We start from the raw sequence: 16101 nt of genomic DNA on the forward strand, positions 1-16101 counted from the left end.
AAATTGTGAGCCCTCCTGGGACAGAGAAATATCCAGTGTACCTGAGTGTAACTCACCTTGAGCTACTACTGAAAAAGGTGTGAGCAAAAATCAAAAATAAATAAATATGGCATAGTATATGACTTACAATGTCAACACAATATGTAATATAACTTTTTATTTGACACTAGCCGTTGAGCCCGTTAAAACGGGCTAGTGGGTCACCGCTGCCCCCTCCCCCTGAGTTCGCCACTGCCGGTACCCCCCCACGAGTCACCACCGCCGCCACCCCTCCACCCGGCCCATCTCTTCGCTATTCAACTTACATCTCCGCAGCAGGCAGATCAGCTGAGCTGCTGTTGGCCTTCCTTCTCTGCCTGTGTCCCGCCCTCTTGTGACATAACATCGGCGAGGGCGGGACACAGGCAGGGAAGGAAGGCCAATGGCAGCTCAGCTGATCTGCCTGCTGCGGAGATGTAAGTTGAATAGTGAAGAGACAGGCTGGGTGGAGGGGTGGCGGCAGCGGCGACTCCAGGAGGGGGGTACCAGTGGTGGCAACCTTGGGGGGGAGGTGGAGCGGTGGTGACCTCGGCGGTTCCCTCCCCTTCGCGCAGTTTCCCTCTATGTCCCGCCCCCCCATCATCACTTATTGACGCGGGGCGGGACAGAGAGGGAAGTCTCTACTGCGCATTTGCGAGAGAGTACGGTCACTCACCGTTTATATGTTTGATTGCAGGGTATAAGCAAAGATGGAACATATAGATAGGTAAGAGAATAATTAATGCATCATCATCTTTGCCATGTTGAGATCACATTTTAAATAATTTCTATAAGTTTTTAAGCTTCTTCATTTAGGTGATTTTTCAGCAGAAAACTTAGGATTCTATATTTCACTAAAACCAGATTAAAATGTTAGGAACCTAAGGAGTCCTTTTACAAAGTGGCAGTAAGCCCACCATGGGCTTACCCCATGCAAATCTGGAGCTATCACAGCCCAACAACTGCAGCGACGATAGCTCCAGCCCCAGTGCATGCCATTTTCATGGCTATCTTCAGCCTTTTTTACCTGGCTTCCAGCTCTAGTGCTGAACCCTTTTTACCGCAGCTTGGTAAAAGGACCTGTAAATTAGGGAGAACCTGTGAGACCGCTTTATCAACTGCCTTCTGGCATCAGGCATTGAGGTGGATGCTTGTTCCAGCTTGCCCCAGTGTGGGGTCCTGCATCCGGGTACGTCTAAGCATCCTTGTCTTGGCTGGTTTGAGAATCTGAGAGACTGCTCTATCCACTGTCTGTGCATAGTTCTCACTTTTATCAGTCCCAAATTTTTAGTGCTATTTTTTTAATTCCCTCCTTATTGATTAGTGCAGGAATAGCATAAGAACATAAGAGAAGCCATACTGGGTCACAGCAATGGTCCATCTAGCCCAGTATCCTCTTTTCCAAACAGTGGCCAAGCCAGGTCACAAGTACCTGGCAGAAATCCAAATCATGGCAACACTCCATACTACAAATCTCAGGTCAAGCATTTGCATGTGAGTTCTTAAATCCTAATTTTTTAAACACTGCACACTAATGACATTAACGCACGGTCATTAATGTAAAAATTAGAAAAAGGCCATTTATTGGGCAGCCTGGATGGACCGTTCAGGTCTTTATCTGCCGTCATTTACTATGTTACTATGTTATGTGCTAAAAATGTCCTTAGCACACAGAAAAAATCCATGCCAGAGAATCCTAACGCCACTTTGTAACGCAGCTTAGTAAAGGGTCCCTTGGTAAGCCAAGCATAAGCACTGAAAAGAAGGCCTAAATGCAATTAGCCACACTGCCTCCTCCCAATGGTCTTTTTAATGGATTATACAGTAAAAGAAAACAGAACAGTCCCTTTACCTGTGGATAGTGGTACATCCTGAACATATTGGACATCTGTCTTGATTCCTCTGAGTTAAGACCTTCAATGATAGCAGCCAATGTGCCAGATGTTTTGCAGCGATAATTAGGAACCCAGATGTCCATACCAGTAATTATACTCATGGCAGCCCCAAACGCAAAGAATGAATTGCGGTAAGATTCATAAAGATGAAACCCTAGGGTGATGTTGGGTAAGAGCTCTGAGCTATTGTTAATTTCCTCCACTGCAGAAACAAATGCCAGGTAGTCAAAATAGTTTTCTTCATAATAACTGTATGGACAATGAAGATCAGATAATTAATTAATCACTCACTGAAAGATGGAAAGAAAGCTGTGAAGCTATTTTCAAAACCAGTGGTCAGTGTGTGTTTTTAAAAGCCAGCTGCAGAGTTTGAAAAATAAATATATTAAGTACTGCTATATGGATAGGCAGTGACACTGAATATACAGATTAATCTCAGGCTGTCAGCCATTATCCTTATAGTTTTAGGCCTAAACTTAAATGCACAGACTATCTGTATACAGGATGAATATCACCACTATGGGAACAATTCTATAAAACAGAACCTGAACATAGATGACTGAAGGGCTACTGGTAATCGCCTGCCCTCCTTTATAGAAAACTAGCATAAGTGAGTATTTACTTTTATGCGCACATACTTCATTCACTGAGCCGGGGAAAATACTCACACCTAAATTCTGGAGATATGCACTAAACATATGAATCATGTCTCCAATAGGAACTAAGCCACTCTGCTACTTACACATACTGATTTCTCCATGTGGGAAAAGCTGTATAGGACAGTGGCTCTGATCTTATTAAATTGCTTATTGTAACAATTCCCCAATCATGACGTCTCCATCTTTGTGGTATCCTGGTTTTATGTGTCCATATTTCATTGGTGTATACTGGCCCTCAGTGGTCTTCCATTGGATGTAGCAAGGTATCAAAATCAAGACCAGAGTTGCTGCCATCTTTCAGGTTGTAATGCAGCTTTTCTTATGAAACAAACTCCTGCTTGCCCTTCTCTGCAGTTTTGGTATGAGGGAGGAAGTTTCAGAGGTTTCTGATATTAAAATAATGTGCAGAAAAAGTCATATTATGACCAAGAATTTTCAAACTGCATACCAGTAAATCTGAGAAAGACACACATGAGGTTGAGGAAAGACAGCAAAGTCTTATACTGATGTTGCACAGTTCTCTGTATTATTAGCTGTGATTCAGAAGGTGGTGAAGACACTGTTAAATAGAGTCCAGCTCCTGAAAGATTCAGCCTCAAGGGATGTCTTCTCCAGCTATGTTTGTTTTGCATTAAATATAGGTTGTGTTTTATGTTTTTTGCTTTCTTAATATAATCTATATAAATTGCACATTGATTAAAAAAACAATTATATAGAAAGTCTTAGTGAGAAGAAATAATTATAATCGTTGATAGTGTTTTTTTTATTATTTTTCTTCCTTTACATATTTCTTCATATTTTTTTATAAAGTAGTGTGGTTGTCATGTTTATAATTTTAAGCAAAAGTAAACTTTATGATGGATAAGACAATATACTTGACAACTACAAAGAGAGTTTCAGACAGAAATAGAAATCACAACTTTCCTGCAAACCAAACCAAAACAACCTAGTGCCAGTCTGGTTTGGGACCAGACTAAGAAGGCTGTCGGCATGGGTTTGCTATTGACCAAATAAGTGTTAAGGCAGATTCAGATCTGATCACAGGAGCTCTCTATTCTTTGAATGGCTCATCTCGTGAATAAAGTGGTATATACCGTGTTTCCCCGAAAATAAGACACTGTCTTATATTAATTTTGCCCCCCAAAATGCGCTAGGTCTTATTTTCAGGGGCTGTCTTATTTTTCGGGGAAACATCGGGGTTGGATCGGGGTTGGCCCGCCCGCCGTCGCTCCTGGAACTAACCTTAAATGCCTCCTTTCACCTTCGCAGCAAGCAGCAGCAGGGCAGGCCACTCCTTCCTTCCGTGTCCTGCCCTCGCCTCGCCTGATGTAACGTCCACGAGGGCGGGGCACGGAAGGAAGGAGAGGTCTGCCCTGCTGCTGCTTGCTGCGAAGGTGAAAGAAGGCGTTTAAGGTTAGTTCCGGGAGCGACGGAGGGCAGGTGGAGGGGGGGCCTGGTGACCTCGGGTGTGGGGGCGACCTCGGGTGGGGGGGGGGGCGGCCTTGTCCGGCTCTCGGTGGCCCTGCTTTCAAACAAAAATTTGCTAGGTCTTACTTTCGGGGGAGGCCTTATATCTAGCAATTCAGGAAAACCTCTAATAGGTCTTATTTTGGGGGGATGTCTTACCTTCGGGGAAACAGGGTATTACTTATCATTATAGTGTCAGGTCCCTTAGCCTGCATGAAACTGATGTGTAGTCTGACTCATTAGACCCCTCTTACAGCCTCTATATGGTGCAAGCTGCCACAGCATTGTAATCTTTGATGTCATTGGTATCTGCATAGGTGCATGTTTAGCAAATATAGGGGGTCTTTTTCTAAGCGGCGGTAAGTCCAACGCGGGTTTACTGCTCACTAATCCGGAACTACCGCCGAGCTACCGCAGCAGTAGTTCCCACCCCCTGCGTGCGATTTCTGGCACTACAAAAATTGTTGTTTTTTTTGTAGTGCCAAAGTTTACCCAGCGTTAATCGAGCAGTGCTGTGCACTCAATGGGCGGCGGTAAGTGCTGTCCCACAAAATGGCAGCTTAGTAAAAGGGGCCCATAGTGAGGGTTAAGGTGGGTTGCCTTGACATTTGCTAAAATGTGTTCTACCATAGTGAGGGGTGGGTAATTACAATTATTTTTGGGAGTGAGGAGAGCACTAGTTGTAGTGTCTACTACTACTACTATTTAGCATTTCTATAGCGCTACAAGGCGTACTCAGCGCTGCACAAACATAGAAGAAAGACAGTCCCTGCTCAAAGAGCTTACAATCTAATAGACAAAAAATAAATAAAGTAAGCAAATCAAATCAATTAATGTGAACGGGAAGGAAGAGAGGAGGGTAGGTGGAAGCGAGTGGTTACAAGTGGTTACGAGTCAAAAGCAATGTTAAAGAGGTGGGCTTTCAGTCTAGATTTAAAGGTGGCCAAGGATGGGGCAAGACGTACCAAAGATATACATGTAGGCACAATTGCAGTAAATCCTGAGGTATCCCTGTGCATGCCATTCCAAGTCCTTTCCCTTATTATCTGCATGGTCACCTACCTCCTCCCCCAACCTTTCCAATTGTGTAGGCTTTGCACCCTGCAGACACCTAATGGAAGGTTGTGTATGGGACTCCTGAAGGTTGTATACTGCATTCTGCTAGGGAAGGTGGGGAACCTCTCGGGGTTTGGTCATAAGGACAGTGTGGACTATTTAGGATTGCTGTTTCACTGGTGGTGTCTTATGTAGCCAGTCTCGGAGGCATGCAATGTTCTTTGCTCTGTTAACAGTTGTAAAGTGTACTAGATTGTTATTTGCTTTGACGCTGGGCCACTAACGCAGTCCCAAAGATATTTTAAGGGATAGGGAGGATTCACATGACAAAGTCCAAAATAACAAGGCCTGCCATGTTTTGGAATACAATGCAAGCAAATGGACTATCACAGTTCACAATTCAATTTAATTTAAAATAATGCAAATGAAAACAAATTGACCAGTATTCAGCCCACGGGAGGCAGGCCAGCTAAGAACCAGAATTGGCAATGAGCCTGGATATTCAATGTTGGGTCATTTTCAGTGACCAGCATTGAATAACTGGGTTTTTTTGGCTGGCTTAAACTTAACTGGCCAGGTCAATATTCAGTGCTGGGTGGTTAAGATTATAGTGCCCAAAGATAGGCCTGCTATTTAGGTGGCTCTATTTGGCTGCCAAACTTAGCTGGCCAAGTGCTGAATATTCGCTGCTATCCGGTTATATCATGCAATATAGCTGGTTAGCCACTATGGGATAGATTCTGTATATAGTGCCTGAAAACTCTGAAAAGAAAATAGTTACATCTAGGCGCATCTCTAAAGTACGCCTACATTTTATAGAATAAACTTAAATTTCCATATTGTATTTAGAATACGCTGAGCAGCTCACCATGCTACTTAATTTGGTCGTGTCCATTTAGGCCATGTTTTACATGGTGTAAACCTCAATGCTTAAACTAGGCGCAGATCAGGTGTATTCTATAACAACATGCCTAGATTTTAGAAATGCCCATTCCCCACACATGGCAATACCCCATTTTAACCATTCAAATTAGAATTTAGGTGCACCACGTTATAGAATACACATAAATGAGTTGTGCCCATAAATCTTAATACCAATTACTACTGATAATTGCTTGATAACATCCAATTAACAGCACTGATTAGCTCGGGAGGTGGTGGAGATGAAAACGGTAATGGAATTCAAACATTCTTGGGATAAACACAAAGGAATCCTGTTTAGAAGGAATGGATTCACGGAATCTTAGCGGAGATTGGGTGGCAACACCGGTGATTGGGAAGCTAAACCAGTGCTGGGCAGACATCTATGGTCTACACCCTGATCGCAAGTGAATAGATATGGATGGGCTGGAGTGTAAATTTTAAGGGGCTTTGATGTTAGCTTCAGAACTTTTAGTATAAGAAGAGTGCTGGGCAGACTTCTACGGTCTGTGTCCTGAGAATAGCAAGGATAAATCAAACTTGGGTATACATATAAAGTATCACATACCATGTAAAATGAGTCTATCTTGTTGGGCAGACTGGATGGACCGTTCAGGTCTTTATGTGCCGTCATGTACTATCTTACTGTGTTAGCTAGTTAACCAACTGTGTTATGCAAAGTGTTTTAGAATACACTTCGATTTCCGCACAGATTTTCAGGCACCATATATAGAATCTGGGGGTATGTACTAAGGGCTAATATTCAGCGGAGATAACCAGCTATCTCGCACTGAATATTAGTGCTTTGCTGGCTTAGTGCCTCATAAAGGGACTGAAAGACCATAGAGCACAATTTAAAATAAGACCTCACTACCACAGTTAACCAATGAAGTTTAAAAAGATACAGAGATATTGGTTCATCGCAACATAGTGAACAACCTTAATCTAATTGCTAAATTTTGAACTGTCTGACGGTTTTTCAAAACTATACTGGTATATCCTATATATATACAATGTTGCAATAATGTAACTTGGAAAGAAACAAAGATTCTACTACAAGTTTGAAACAGAATAACTCAAAATTTATTTGAATAGCTCTTAATTTTCTCAACAGCAAGAACTCTTTACCATTTTATTTCCCTGATCTACCATCTTAAGCTGATTGTCCACCTCAGTCCCTAAAGTACAAGTGAGAAGAGCAAATTTAAATGTATTATTCCCAATAGTAAAAACTTTTTTACCCATTATGTTCTTAATCAAGCTTATCTATAAAAAATTGTATTTTGTCCTGATTAAGCTTTAGACAAAAACGAATAGCCCACTGTTTTATAACCTATGCACAATTCTGTATTCCTGTCAAGATTCCATCATAAGCTATAGGAGAAGGGATCAGGATTGTGATATCATTCGCACAAACAAATGGAAATAACCCCAATTTGTCAAATGCATTCCCCAAAGGCTGTTACAAAAGATTAAACAAAATGGGTGAGAGGAGTGAGCCCTGTGGCACCCCATATAAAGGGTTCCAGCATCCGGCAAAGGCCCTTACACCACCTTATTCTTTCAATCTCCTAGAATCCTGCTTTAAGAGTTTCAATTCTTCATCGAACCATTTTACTGATTCCCCTACTCTAACTCTTTTCACTTTCCAGGGAGCAATATCATCCAATACACTTTTATTGTATTTATTCCATTTATCAAATAAATTTACTTCACTAAAATTCCCTAAGGAAATGAGTCCATCAATTTTAGCCCAAAAACACTTTGATCAATCTTGTTTGATATATATATATATATATATATATATATATATATATATATATATATATATATATATATATATATATATATTTGTTACATTTGTATCCCACATTTTCCCACCTATTTGTAGGCTCAATGTGGCTTACGCAGTACCGGAGAAGCCTTTGCAGGCTCCGGTGTGAACAAATACAGGGTGATGTTGTGGTAAGATCAAGTTCATATGGTACAGCCACATTAGGGAATTGGAGAACGGAAGGGTTGTGTTATGTCCATTACGTGCTTTAATTTGGTTGTGTTGCAGAGATCAGGCATTTAAGTTGGATCGGTAGGGTATGCCTTTTTAAACAGGTTGGTTTTTAGTGGTTTCCGGAAGTTTAGGTGGTCGTACATCATTTTCAAGGCTTTTGGTAATGCGTTCCACAGTTGTGTGCTTATGTAGGAAAAAACTAGATGCGTAAGTTGTTTTGTATTTAAGTCCTTTGCAGCTTGGGTAGTGCAGATTTAGATAAGATCAAGATGATTCGGATGTATAGCAAATTATGGGGTCCTTTTACCACACAGTAGTAAAAAGGGGTGCTGCGGTGACATTGGCATGTGGGTTTGCTGTGCGTTCAGCACCCCTTTTACTGCTGCCAGTTAAGAGTTTTTTTTTTTTTTTTTAAGGAAGGGAAAGCTTGTGCGATGTTAAACACTTGCTGCATAGGCATTTCCTAGGGGAGCTCATACCGCCTCTATATGTAGAAGGCAGTAGGGGCTCCGGTAGTAGTTCAGCAGTAACGATTACCACTGGGCATGCCCCCCAGCATAGAAAATTTGAGAATAGTTTCTAGCGCTGGAATTGGCACATGATAGGAGTTGGAACTATTGCCGGGCTCCTCCGGTAGCCCAGCGAAGGGCTGAATCACCAAACAACCAAGCTGGCTCTACTACTACTACTACTACTTAACATTTCTAGAGCGCTACTAGGGTTACGCAGTGCTGTACAATTTAACAAAGAGAGACAGTCCCTGCTCAAAGAGCTTACAATCTAATAGACAAGTGAACGGTCGGTCCGATAGGGGCAGTCAAATTGGGGCAGTCTGGATTCACTGAACGGTAAGGGTTACTCCTACCACCCTTTTGTTAAAAGGCCCCCATGTGATGTTTCATCATCATTTGAAAACATAACTTTTTACAAAGTATTTGACCAGCTAATAAGGTTTGTAATTAAGGGTGAAATCTGGGGTTAAGTATTAGTATTTTGGACAGATAATTTTTTTTAAGTTTTGTATGTTAGATATCCATTATATGGAGAATTTTTGAAATATTTTATTGTTTAATCTGCCTTGAACTGATGGTCATGAGGATATGAGTGTACTAAGCTAAACTATTGGAGTCTGGGCAGGCTACAGGTGGGAACAGAGTTTTACATGCTTAACATAACATAATATGAGTTATGTGTATATCATCTGTATTTAGATATGACTATGGCTTGCATAAGTGTTCAAGCTTAGGCACATATGCATGCATCCCTGTCATGCTAGTATTTTATAAAATAATGTAACATTCTAACTTTAGACACCTACTTCAAGAATTAACCCCTATCATAACCATTTTATTCAATGAGCTAATGTCACAATTCTCTTCACTTTCTAGAGAGCAATATCATTCAATACACTTTTATTGTATTTATTCCATTTATCAAATAAATTTACTTCACTAAAATTCCCTAAGGAAATGAGTCCATCAATTTTAGCACAAAAAACACTTTGATTGATCCTATCTCTTGTATTATACATATTTGAGATGTAACCCCAATGTGATGTTTCATCGTCATTTGACAACACGACTTTCTACTAAGTATTTGACCATCTAATGGGGTTTGTATTAAGGGTGAAAGCTGGGGTTTAGTATTAGTATCTTGAACACATATATGTTTTGAAAATTTTTGAATGTTAGATATCCATTATGTGGAGAATATTTTGAAATATTTTATTCTGTAACCTGCCCTGAACTGACGATTGGGTTGAATATAAGCATTCTAAATTAAACTAGACTAAACTAGTGGAGTCTGGGGTAGATTGCCCACCTCTTTAACATTGCTTTTGACTCGTAACCACTTGTAACCACTCGCCTCCACCTACCCTCCTCTCCTCCTTCCTGTACACATTAATTGATTTGATTTGCTTACTTTATTTCTTGTCTATTAGATTGTAAGCTCTTTGAGCAGGGACTGTCTTTCTTCTACGTTTGTGCAGCGCTACGTACGCCTTGTAGCGCTATAGAAATGCTAAATAGTAGTAGTAGTAGATTGCAGGTGGGAGGAGACCTTTCTATGCTTAACTTATAAAATGGTATGAGTTACCTTTATATCATCTGTATTTAGAAATGAACATGGCTAGCATAAATGTTTAAGCATCCCTGTCATGCTAGTATTTTATAAAATAATGTAGTATCCTAATTTTAGACACCTACTTCTAGAATTAACCCCAACTATAACAGTTTTATTCAATGTTTTAATGTCACTATTAGCAAATCAACTCTCTGTAGTTGAATTTTGAACACACATCTATGCAGATGATGTTACAATAATTATTGCATGTATTCATACTTTATCTGAAATTCCTCGATAAATTGAGAAAGAATTTGAAGTTTTAACCACCTAGACCTGTTCTTTTAGGCTAAAATTAAACAACTATAAGACAAAGTTTTTGGTTTTATGTAAATCTTTTAAGCTGTTTATGGAAAAGATTCTTCTTGTGAATAGTGTCACATATATCCTGAAGGAACAACTTAAGATTCTGGGGTTTGTATTTGACAAAAATATTACTTTTAAATCACATGTAAATTTGGTGATGATAAAGAACTTTTACACTTGGAGAAAACTGAGGATACAAGCAAAATGAATTTTAATGTTTTCTGAATAATAGCACAATCCTTGATCTTATTGCAAATGGACTACTATAATGCTATATTTGTGAGCCTAGCGGCTAATGAAAAGATTACAGACATTGCAGCATACGGTGGCTAGGCTTATATTTAGAACGTCTAGATTTGAATCTGCTGTACCGTTGCTGCATGGAGCACCTATGGGTTTTTGTGGAGTATGAGTATCTATTTTATGTATGCATGAATGTATGTATGTACATTTGTTTGTATTTTGGTCATTTACGTGTGAATTTAAAACATAGAAAAAGAAGGCAGGAAAAGACATTATGGAGTATCAAATCTGCCCATCCATATCAACTACTATCCCTTCCTCTCACCTAGAGATCGTACATACCTGTCCCAAGCTTTCTTGAATTCAGTTACTGTTTTTTTTCTACCACCTCCAGCAGGAGGCTATTCCATGAATTCACCACCCTTACCATGAAGAAGTATTCCTCTGATCCCATTCCTACTCACCTTCTTAACACCATCTCTCCTACTCTCACCCCTTTTATCTGTCATATCCTCAATCTCTCTCTTTCCACTGCGACCGTTCCTGATGCCTTCAAGCATGCTGTGGTCACACCGCTCCTGAAGAAGCCTTCACTTGACCCTACTTGTCCTTCCAACTATCGACCCATCTCCCTTCTCCCCTTCCTTTCCAAGTTACTTGAACACGCCGTTCACCGCCGCTGTCTTGACTTTCTCTCATCTCAAGCTGTTCTTGACACACTCCAATCTGGCTTTCGCCCTCTTCACTCAACTGAAACTGCACTTACAAAAGTGTCGAATGACCTGGCCAAATCCAAAGGTCTCTATTTTATCGTCATCCTTCTCGATCTATCCACCGCTTTTAACACCGTTGATTACAGCCTACTCCTTGATACTCTGTCTTCATTTGGATTCCTGGGCTCTGTTCTTTCCTGGTTCTCCTCCTACCTCTTGCTTCACACCTTTAGTGTACACTCTGGTGGATCCTCTTCCACTTCTATCCCTCTACCAATCGGTGTATCTCAGGGTTCTGTTCTCGGTCCTCTCCTGTTCTCCATCTACACTTCTTCCCTTGGCTCTCTGATATCATCCCATGGCTTTCAATACCATCTCTATGCTGATGACTCCCAAATCTACCTCTCTACCCCCGAAATCTCAACCAGCATCCAGACCAATGTTTCAGCCTGCCTATCTGATATAGCTGCCTGGATGTCTCAACGTCATCTGAAACTTAACATGGCCAAAACCGAGCTTCTCATCTTTCCCCCTAAACCTACCTCTCCTCTCCCCCCTTTCTCTATTTCTGTGGATGGCACTCTCATTCTCCCTGTCTCATCTGCTCATAACATTGGGGTCATCTTTGACTCCTCTCTCTCCTTCTCTGCTCACATTCAGCAGATTGCCAAAACCTGTCATTTCTTTCTCTATAACATCAGCAAAATTTGTCCCTTCATCTCTGAGCACTCTACCAGAACCCTTATCCACACTCTTATCACCTCTCATCTTGATTATGTAACCTGCTTCTCACCGGCCTCCCACTTAGCCATCTCTCTCCTCTTCAATCAGTCCAAAACTCTGCTGCATGATCACAGGCGCCCGGTATCAGAGGCTTGGGGAAGCTAAGCCTCCACAGCCGAAGATCAGATCCTGATGACGACGCCCACATGACTTAGTTCTGCCCGCCTGGGGCTCGCCACTCGTCCCAACTGCCCGCCCTCTTCTCTCCCCCAAGATCCCTTTCCTTTTTTTTCTTTTAAATTTACCTCCAGTCTGGCAGCGCAGTGACAGCGTCAGTGAAAGCGCTCCCAGTAAAAGCGCTTCCCTTTGCTCAGTGTCCCGTCTTCTTCTGATGTCATGACATCAGAAGAAGGCGGGTCACTGAGCGAAGAGAAGCGCTTTCATTGGGAGCGCTTTCACTGATGCTGCACTGCCAGACTTCGGAGGTAAATTTAAAAGAAAAAAAAGGAAAGGGATCTTGGGGGGGAGAAGAGGGTGGGCAGTTGGGGCAGGGGAGAGATGGGAGATGGATGGGAGGGCAGGGCAGGGCTCAGGGAGAGAGGGGAATTGCTGGATATGGGTGAATGGAGGGGGGCAGGGGAGAGAGGAACATGGATGGGAGGGCAGGGCAGGGCTCAGGGAGAGAGGGGAATTGCTGGATATGGATGAATGGAGAGGGCAGGGGAGAGAGGGACATGGATGAGAGGGCAGGGCTCAGGGAAAGAGGGGAATTGCTGGATATGGGTAAATGGAGGGGAGCAGGGGAGATAGGAACATGGATGGGTGGGCAGGGCAGGGCTCAGGGAGAGGGGGGAATTGCTGGATATGGATGAATGGAGGGGGGCAGGGGAGAGAGGAGCATGGATGGGAGGACTGGGCCCAGGGAAAGAGGAGAAATTACTGGACATAGAGGGGAGGGGAGGGAAGAGAGAGGAAGGAGATGAGATGAGGGAAAAGGAAAAGAGGAGAAAAACTGCACATGGATGGAGAAAATAGGCAGAAGCTGGATCCACTGGACAATCAAGTCTGCGGAGGACCCAGCTTTTACTTACGGATGTAGGGCAAGAAATGAATAAGAAAGGCGGAAAGTAAAGAAATAAATGGAAAGGAAGCCCTGGAAATGGAGTTAAGAGGACAGATAGCAGCAGAATCGGATACTGGGCCAGCATGATCAGAAAAACAAAGTCACCAGACAACAAAGGTGGAAAAGATAATTTTATTTTCATTATAGTGTTTGGAATATGTCCACTTTGAGAATCAGGTGCTCAACATTAAAAGTTTATATTTATTTACTTATTTATGGCATTTTATCCCACATTAAACATGAATTAGGGTGTTTTGTGGCTGTACATGAGAATTGTGATATCATGATCCCTTGTTTCATATTGTTGACGGTCTGCATTTTCCGTATGGATGGTATATTGGTGTATTAGGTTCTGCCCAGTGTAATATTTATGGTACAGTAAGGTTCTGAGTGTGTTTTTGCACAAACTTGTGCATAGTGTTTTGCAGTTGAGCAATTGTGGTTAGTATATGCTTTGAGCAACCACTTTATTCTTTGACATATGATACATATCTAATATCTAAATTTAATAAAAGGTATTAATTGTGACTTTTATTTTAATTTTTTTTTCTGTGTGTTATCAGACAATTATGGATTTAAGCTCCACCCATGGCCCCACCCCTAACCCCGCCCCCTTTAGCCTCCCCAAACAGTTGGGCCACCGACCGCCTATATGCGTGACTCATTTTCTGCCAAAGTCGCTATGCTCACATTAGCCCTCTCCTTAAGTCACTTCACTGGCTCCCTATCCGTTTCCGCATTCAATTCAAACTTCTCTTATTGACCTATAAGTGCATTCACTCTGCCACTCCCCAGTACCTCTCCCCTCTTGTCTCTCCCTAAGCCCCCCTCGGGTACTCCGTTCTGTTGATAAATCTCTCTTATCTGTCCCCTTCTCTTCTACTGCTAATTCCAGACTCCATTCCTTTTATCTTGCTGCACCCCACGCCTGGAATAGACATCCCGAGTCTGTACGTCTAGCCCCCTCTTTGGCCGTTTTCAAGTCCAAACTTAAAGCCCACCTCTTTACCACTGCTTTTGACTCCTAAGCACTGCTCACTTGCCCTGTCCTTTTATCCTCACCTCTTTATTCCCTTACCCTTAATTGTTCTGTCTGTTTGCCTGTCTTATCTAGATTGTAAGCTCTTTGATCAGGGACTGTCTTTTTGTGTATGGTGTACAGTGCTGCGTATGCCTTGTAGCACTATGGAAATGATAAGTAGTAGTAGTAGGTTACTTCTGAGACTATCCTTTCACCTTCATCTTATGCCACTGCATTCCAGAGCTTCCTATCAATTGAGACTCACTTCCTGTGCAGTTGTGCCATGGAGGTATTTAAATGTCTCTATCATATCTTCACCAGAACTTCACTAAGTTCTTTCAGCACCCATGGATGTATGTCATCCTGCTCTATTATTGTCCACCTTTAGTTCGCCAGGTCGGTTGATAACAAATACATGGTTATATAGTGATTGAATGAGGTAGTTGTAGAGGGTCGAAGGTAATGAAGATTTCATATTGTTCGGTACGATCGCTGGTCATGCTGTGTTGCTGGGTGAAGGGGTTACGTTGGATCATTGGGGTAGGTCTTTTTGAAGAGGTGGGTTTTTAGTGATTTCCTGAAGTTCAGGTGGTCATGGATTGTTTTCACAGCTTTGGGGAGTCCATTCCATAGTTGTGTGCTTATGTAGGAGAAGCCGGATGCGTAAATTGTTTTGTGTTTAAGTCCTTTGGAGTTTGGGTAATGTAGGTTTAGGTAGGATTGTGATGATCCGATACTGTTTCTTAATGGTAGATCTATAAGGTCTATCATGTATCCTGGGACTACGCCATATATAATTTTGTGGACCAAAGTGCATATTTTGAAAACGATCTGTTCTTTGATTGGGAGCCAATGCAGCTTTTCTCGGAGGGGTTTGGCACTTTCGAATCGGGTTTTACTATATATTAGTCTGGCTGCTGTATTTTGTGCGGTCTGGAGCAGTGGCGTTCCTAGGGGGGCTGACACCCGGGGCGGATCGCCGATGCGCCCCGCCCCCCCGGGTGCAGTGCCCCCCCGAATGCAGCGCAACCCCCCCCCCCGGCGAAAGGACCCCCCCTGCGAAGGACCCCCTCCTCCGGGTGCACGCCGCTGGGGGGTGCCGCGCGCGCCTGTCCTCCATTCGTTCCATGCTTCTTCTCTGCCCCAGAACAGGAAGTAACCTGTTCCGGGGCAGAGAAGAAGCATGGAACGAACGGAGGACAGGCGCGCGCGGCTCCCCCCCGCTGCTGGTCTGGAGTTTTTTCATGAGTTGTTCTCTGCATCCCACATAGATACCGTTGCAATAGTCTGAATGACTTAGGATCATTGATTGAATTAGGTTACGAAAAGTTTCCCTTGGGAAGAAAGATTTTACTCATTTGAGTTTCCACATTGAATAGAACATTTTCTTTATTACAGAGTTTACTTGGCTCTCGAGAGTGAGGTTGCGGTCGAGTGTGACTCCGAGTATTTTTAGGCTGTTTGAGATAGGGAGGGTGTGTCCTGGGGTGTTTATTGTTGTGGGTTTATACTTATTATGTTGAGAGGAGAGGATAAGACAGTGTGTTTTCTCATTGTTCAGTTTCAGTTGGAATGAATTTGCCCAGGAGCCCATGATGTTCAGGCTGTCATTGATTTCATTGGTTATTTCTGTCAAGTCATGTTTGAAGGGAATGTAGCTTGTAACATCATCTGCGTAAATGAATGGGTTGAGACCTCGATTGGATAAGGACTTAGCCAGAGGGATCATCATCATGTTGAAGAGTATTGGTGATTGTGGTGAACCTTGAGGTACTCCTCAGGTTGGTTTCCATGGAGGTGATATGTTTGAATTTGATTTTACTT

The 16101-nt window shown here is 42.3% G+C and overlaps 1 protein-coding gene across 1 annotated transcript in view; it reads right to left on the bottom strand.

Moving 5' to 3' along the window:
- LOC115464375 (vomeronasal type-2 receptor 26-like) overlaps positions 1–4227 on the bottom strand; it is a 36370-nt gene extending 32143 nt beyond the window's left edge. The window contains exons 1-2 of the mRNA XM_030194761.1: positions 4199–4227; positions 1871–2162 (exon numbers count right to left, since the gene is read on the bottom strand). Of these exons, the coding sequence (XP_030050621.1) occupies positions 1871–2162; positions 4199–4227 (321 nt within the window). The remainder of the gene's footprint in view (positions 1–1870; positions 2163–4198) is intronic.
- Positions 4228–16101: the final 11874 nt, after the last annotated feature.

This window comes from Microcaecilia unicolor, chromosome 3, assembly GCF_901765095.1.
Source record: "Microcaecilia unicolor chromosome 3, aMicUni1.1, whole genome shotgun sequence".
Taxonomy (NCBI): Eukaryota; Metazoa; Chordata; class Amphibia; order Gymnophiona; family Siphonopidae; genus Microcaecilia; species Microcaecilia unicolor.